At 34.0% G+C, this 6,594-nt stretch overlaps 2 protein-coding genes across 3 annotated transcripts; one reads left to right on the forward strand and one right to left on the reverse strand.

Annotated features, from left to right (window-relative positions):
- The first annotated feature begins 222 nt into the window (after positions 1-222).
- Positions 223-4,804, forward strand: LOC127127402 (proteasome subunit alpha type-4). 2 transcript variants are annotated; one of them, XM_051056583.1, is made up of 3 exons: positions 223-439; positions 2,473-3,251; positions 4,567-4,804. In XM_051056583.1, the coding sequence occupies exon 2, from the start codon at positions 2,479-2,481 to the stop codon at positions 3,229-3,231; it is 753 nt and encodes a 250-aa protein (XP_050912540.1). In that variant the 5' UTR covers positions 223-439; positions 2,473-2,478; the 3' UTR covers positions 3,232-3,251; positions 4,567-4,804. The 2 variants fall into 2 exon arrangements, with proteins under 2 accessions (XP_050912540.1, XP_050912539.1); XM_051056582.1 differs by lacking the exon at positions 4,567-4,804 and having other exon boundaries at positions 2,473-3,412.
- Positions 3,678-5,979, reverse strand: LOC127127401 (protein trichome birefringence-like 34). The gene is made up of 5 exons (XM_051056581.1): positions 5,266-5,979; positions 4,748-4,925; positions 4,452-4,648; positions 4,209-4,367; positions 3,678-4,142 (listed from the first exon to the last, which is right to left on the reverse strand). The coding sequence occupies exons 1-5, from the start codon at positions 5,670-5,672 to the stop codon at positions 3,794-3,796; spliced, it is 1,290 nt and encodes a 429-aa protein (XP_050912538.1). The 5' UTR covers positions 5,673-5,979; the 3' UTR covers positions 3,678-3,793.
- Between the last annotated feature and the right edge of the window lie 615 nt (positions 5,980-6,594).

Genomic DNA, 6,594 nt, shown 5'->3' on the forward strand with positions numbered 1-6,594 from the left:
TTAATTGAAGAACATGATCTAATAACAATCTCTCACATCTTCAGAGAGGCTAATGCTTGTGCTGATGCGTTTGCTAAAATGAGTTACATGGCTAAAGAGACTAAGATTTACATAGATACTCCAGAAACGTTTGTTTTATTGCTGGAAGCTAATAAAGCGAATTGTTCTGATTTTCTGGTTGAATTTGTGTAATTTTTTTTTGGCTTTGACCTTCTTTATTATTAAAAAAATAATCAATTTTATGAACTTTGCAAAAATGCAAAATTAACTTGTGTGAGTTAATTGATTTTTCGTGACTTGTTCAAAAAGAAAAGCGCTTATTCTTCTTTTCCTGCTTAGGATCAACAGCACCATTCTCAACCTCTAGAACACACACTCACACTCTTTTCTCTCTTCTCGCCTCTTCAATCGACGCTACCTACCGTCTTCCCCTCTTCTGGTAATTTACCTACCTCTCTCTTTCTCTCTCTATGTTTAGGGTTACAAACTTAAATTAAGATGTGTGCTTCTAGATTTCATAATGGGTTTAAACTTTCGATTCAGATTGTACTATGATTTACTGAATTTAGGTTTGTGATAAATGTTTCTTGCTGTTCTTAGCTCTCACTAAAATTCTTTCATTTTTATAAGCGTGTTTTCAGATTTTCTAATCTAGCAGTTGTATGTTACTGCCATGTTTAATGTTTTTTTTTTTGCTTGGCATAGATTTGTGTGATTCATATGATTTTTTATGTATTGATTTTTAAGAGAATAGAGAAAATCATAACCCTTGAATTGTTTGCAGCTTCTGAATGCTGCAACTGTTTGTGCTTTTGATTTTACATATTGTCTATGAGATGAATGTGTTAGAGTTTTTTCTAATGGAAGTTGTGTGAGGTTGTTATGGCAGTTATATTGTTTAATTTTGGAATAAATAGAGAAATGATAGGAGAAACTGACAATGGGATAGTAAATGAGTGGTTTTGGGTGGGAGACTAGAATTCTTGGAGGGAGAGATCAAGACTCTAGAATTTCTTGGATACTAACGAAGTAGTCAATAGCGGTGCTATCCTGCTATAGCGGAGTAAAGGCCGGCCGCTATGGGAAAAGACTTAGCGGTGCATAGCGGGTAGCGGGGGTGGAGCGGTTCCCAACCCGGAGCGGTTTCTATCGCGCTATCCTTTTCCCCACTAAAAAACCGAAATTACCTGTTAAATTTAAAATGTTTTAAGAGTAATTTTTGGGGTTTTCAATCAAATTGGTTTCCAAAGAAAAATCACAAGTTTCTCCCTCACCTCTCTCTGCGCTTCATTCTTCCCTTTGGACTTCATATGTTTATAATTATTATTCATGTAATTTGTCCAAAAAATGATCAAATAGCGGACGTCCCTCTATACGCTATCCTGCTATCGCATTTTTGGGGCCGGCCACTATCCGGGATTGACTACTCTGGATAGGAATTGCTTTATATCTAATCTATCATTGTCTCTCTAAAAATTCTTTGATGTACTGATGTGTTAATTCTGCATTAAGAATATAAACTGTTGTTGTAGAGAAATTCTGCAGAGTTGTTCTATCATTTATGTTTTCTTTTCTTTAATTCATTCACTAGTTTCTATCAAAAGGACTGAGTGAATTTGTTTTATTTGTTGTGATTTTATGCTTGTATGAGTATGGCAATAATGCTGCTTGTTAATTTGAACTAAAGTCTTGATGATGCTGCCATATATATTTCAGTCTTGCTTTCAGTTTTCTGCTTGCATGTTAAAGCACTGTATTCTTTGACCATAAATCATGAGATGAATAACAGTGAAAAGTTGTTTTATTTTGTGAATGCATATAATGCTCCTTGTTACATATGTGAATTCAAACTATAGTCTTGATGTTGTTGTCATATACTTCAGTCTTGCTCTCAGTTTACTAGTATTTTGAAGAACTATTTCTTTGACCGTAAATTGTGGAGCTATCTCTTGTTCTTTTATAGCGGTGCTTTAATCTCCAATTCAAACTGAAAAAACTATATGGAGGATTTGGATGAATATAGATCGGTATCCAGGGTCACTTACTTTGCTGAAGTTTCCAACTTTGTCTTGTTGATTTTGAAGCTTATTATTATTTACTTGAGGTTGAAGCTATGTCTAGGTTGAATTTTTTTGAAAGGAGTGAAATTCAAAAAAGTTACTATTGATATGTAACCAAAATTTTGGTGACGAACGAATAATACTCAAAATTGCCATTCAATTAATTTTTCATGTACAGTATAACCAATTCTAGCTATGCTTTCTTCTACAAAAGTGCCGTTTCATTCAAATTCTTCTCTTTCTTATCATTTGCCAAGAAACACTTTATTCAGTCTACTTGTTTTTGCCAAGAAACACTTTATTCAGTGTACTTGTTTTTGCCAAGAAACACTTTATTCAGTCTACTTGTTTATGCCAAGAAAGACTTTATTCAGTCTACTTGTTTTTGCCTTTGCTTTGAACTAAATCTCAGATCAAAATGTCTCGAAGATATGATAGCCGTACAACAATATTCTCACCCGAAGGACGCCTTTATCAAGTGGAGTATGCAATGGAAGCTATTGGAAATGCTGGCACTGCAATAGGAATCTTGTCAAAAGATGGAGTTGTTCTGGTTGGCGAGAAGAAGGTGACATCCAAGCTGCTTCAAACCTCAACTTCAACTGAGAAAATGTACAAGATCGATGATCATGTTGCATGTGCTGTTGCCGGGATTATGTCCGACGCCAACATCCTAATCAATACCGCTAGGATCCAAGCACAGCGTTACTCATTTGCGTACCAAGAGCCTATGCCTGTTGAGCAGTTGGTTCAATCTCTCTGTGATACGAAGCAGGGTTACACACAATTTGGTGGTCTCCGTCCTTTTGGAGTTTCTTTCCTGTTTGCAGGTTGGGACAAAAATTTCGGCTTTCAACTTTACATGAGTGATCCTAGTGGAAATTACGGCGGTTGGAAAGCAGGTGCTATTGGTGCCAACAATCAGGCAGCACAGTCAATTCTAAAACAGGACTACAAGGATGATATCACAAGGGAAGAAGCGGTTCAACTTGCATTGAAGGTACTGAGTAAAACTATGGACACCACTAGTCTTACCTCAGATAAGCTTGAACTTGCGGAAGTTTTTCTTGCACCCTCTGGAAAAGTCAAGTATCAAGTTTGCTCCCCAGAGAATTTGACTAAGCTGTTGGTGAAATCCGGGGTGACCCAACCCGCAACAGACACTGCTTAGCTTTCTATTCCATGTCACGGGTAATTTACTTATGAACATTTCTGTGAGAAACTGTTCCAAAGTTTTTTAATGTTAAAACTTATAAACTTCTCATATCTTGGTGATGCTAATGAATTTGTATTTCGTATATGTTCTTTGGTTTTAAGGACATAGATCTATGATATTTGCTCCTGTTTATCCATTTTGGTTTCTACTGATTCTTCTTTTCTTGTCCCTGGTATATATGTTAACACGAGCCAGGTTAGGGGTTGAAATGTTTGTTAGTGTTAGTGGTGTCGCTTGAACTAATTTATCTATCTATTATCTATCACTGTTACGATATATAGAAAGCGAAGACCCTCTTGTGTCACATGTCGTATTATCAAGCCCTCATTTTTCTGTCATTTTTTATCTGACTCTGATTTTTCACGTATTCAGCTTACTAGTTAAAAAACGAGAAGTATATATGTGCTTCACAATTATGTGTTGTATAAAGTTATAAAATAGCATGAGAAGTTTGTACAAATGTATATTTTTTACACACTACACTTTTTCCAAGCTTTTTGCCATGTGAAATTCTTTGTTATTGATTAAAAATATAGGCATAAAGGAGTTCATTCCATACATCAGGAACTCCTGGTAGACACCAATGTATGCAATCTGCATAACCATTTGGATTTGATATCTGTTCTTGAGTTAGAGGCTCCCACTGTTTCCTATAGATAGATGGGTGGCCTTCTTTTCTGTATTCTGATAGCTGTGTGATGTTAAGCATTTGAACATTCAAACCTCTTGTTTTCAAATCATCAATCACCTTCTCCACCACTTGCATCATTTTAGGATCAGACCCTTTTCCCCAATACCCTTCTTTCGCAATCATATCGGTTTCTTTATAGCAATTATCTCCCTTAGTAGCTCCCCATTCCTCAGCCCTGTAACTTTTTTGTATTACTAATATAGTTTGTCCATCGAATAGATTATAGTTTTAGAGTTTTTACCTTTCATGAGTTGGTGACATGCTAACGAAGAACAAATTGGTCTTGTTACGATCGACGTGAACTTCCAACCAATCAGACCAAGTCCTCATAGCCATTTCATAAACTCGCAACATTTCAACTCTTTTATAAACCGCATTTGTGTCGCCAAATGATCCCCACCTGTATGTGTTCAACTAAAATTATCACAATCATAGTCAATTTTTGAAGTCGGTACATAGTGATGATTGAGTTAATTGAACTTACAGAACATTCATAAGAGGCCTTCTCCACCATAGGTAAGTGTTGAAAACTATATAATCTGCATTAGTCCAATACCTTGCATGCTTTTCAATGGCCTTGATTCTAACTGTTCTTTCAGGTACCCTATGGTTTACCGGATCATCCGAGTTTGATTCTACTAGTAATGGAGACCAGTAATTCTCAATGGTTGCATTGTATTCCTTCATTAAAGGTGGTGACTTATAAGTTTGTATAATTTATAATCAAAGACAACATGAATAATTATATTTCTAATGCTTGTTAGGAGGTTGAAGACTTACTTTGACTTTGAAAATGTTTAGTGAACCATTGGCAATGGATTGCATGGATTTGAGAGATGAGGGAAGTATAGAGTCAACAAGACAAACCATAGAAACCCATTGACCTCTGTTGAGTGAATCTCCCACAAACACAAGCCTCTTGTTCCTTAGCTTTTCAAGCAATTTTGTGGCATTGAACCTTTTTAACATAGAAATAATAACCACATTCCACACAAAGCTCAAAAACAAAGCCAACCCTGATTAATCATATCATAAATATAGGTATATATACATAAACCATAACAACAATCAATATTTTTTTAAAAAGTTAAATATACATGTAGTTCCTACCAAATTCACAAATTTTCAAGTTTAATCCCTACAATTTTTCTTTCTTTCAATTTTAGCCCCTAAACTTGAATATTGAGAATTTTTGTTGGTGTCAAAAGCTTATCAGAAAAGAGAGATATTGCATATTCGAATCCGCACACTAGTCTATTATGTCATTTATAATCAGAGAAATAGAAGAAAAAAAGCACCTAGGCAAGTCACATTGATGAGGCTTCCACCTCCAATTTTGGTAACTCAAATCCTTCCTTCCAAACTTCTCACAAGCCAATTGATCTGACATAAAACTACACTGCTTCTCTTTGTACAATGGATAAGATTCATTATCAAAAACCCACTTACCAGAAAACAAGTCACACTTTGATGAAGACAATGATTCAATAGCAACATTAATTTTTTGAGATAGTTTTTCTTCTCCTCTATCTTGTGTTAGATAAATTGTTGTGATAACTAAAAGAGTGGCTAAGATTGCTACAAAAGAATGAAAAGTGTTTTTGATCCCCCAAGTGCTTCCTATTACTACTATTTGGTGTGCCTTTGCAATTGTCATTTTAGTTTCTTTGTTTGATTTTCTAAGTGCTAAGTGCATTTGCATCATCTCTTTCTTTCTCTTTTATGAAGCTTCATTCCAATCGGTTGGTGAAAAAGATGTTATATATTATTATATTATGTAGCTAACTTCTCCACTAAAAGTAGTAGGTAAAGTATGATGCATTTTGAAGTTTTTCTTGTTGACATAACCCTATGAATCTAAATGGCAGCTTCTAATGATTTGATGTAGAAATAGAAAAAAAAGGGTTTTAATATTGAATAAAATGTAACAACTAAAGTAACTAGGTTAATATTTAAAGAAGTTGTTCTATAGAATATTAAACATATATAGCTAGATAAATATAATTTTTTTCTTCCAAATTTGGTTTGATATTGACTATGTGAAGTCCTTGTTTAACTATATATGAGTTTGTTATGTTGTTGACGTTTACACAACCTATGAACTTTGCTTGAAGTAAGCTCGAAGCCTCATTGTGCTTTCAACTTCTCTTGAAAGAATGGTCCAAAAAAAAAAAAATCAATAAATATAATTTTGCTCTTATCAATATAATTGAGAGAACCCGTGGAAAACATATAAGATACCTTTTAAATTAAATTTGTTGAGTTGAGTTTTATTATGTGTCTAATTATAAGAAAAAGTCCGTTAATCTTTGTTCAATTGATAAAAAACAATGTTGTTAAGTTGAACGTTATTATTAGGGTTTGAATTCTGATACCACGTGAGATTAATAAAGTATGAATAAAAATTGCGATGTTAAAACTTATTAATGATTTATTTAACTTTTGTTTCTTCTTTAGATACATACATGAAAAGGAAAACTTAGAAGAATAGTTTGATAAAATAAATACTAAAATACAAAAAAATGGTCAAAGTATTTCTACAAAAATTGGCTTTAAGAGATCAATAATTTTTGCTTGAAGAATATGCAAACATTCTTTTTAACTTTTGCATTTGTAAGGCCTTCACT

This window comes from Lathyrus oleraceus, chromosome 3, assembly GCF_024323335.1.
Source record: "Lathyrus oleraceus cultivar Zhongwan6 chromosome 3, CAAS_Psat_ZW6_1.0, whole genome shotgun sequence".
In the NCBI taxonomy this organism is placed as follows: domain Eukaryota; kingdom Viridiplantae; phylum Streptophyta; class Magnoliopsida; order Fabales; family Fabaceae; genus Lathyrus; species Lathyrus oleraceus.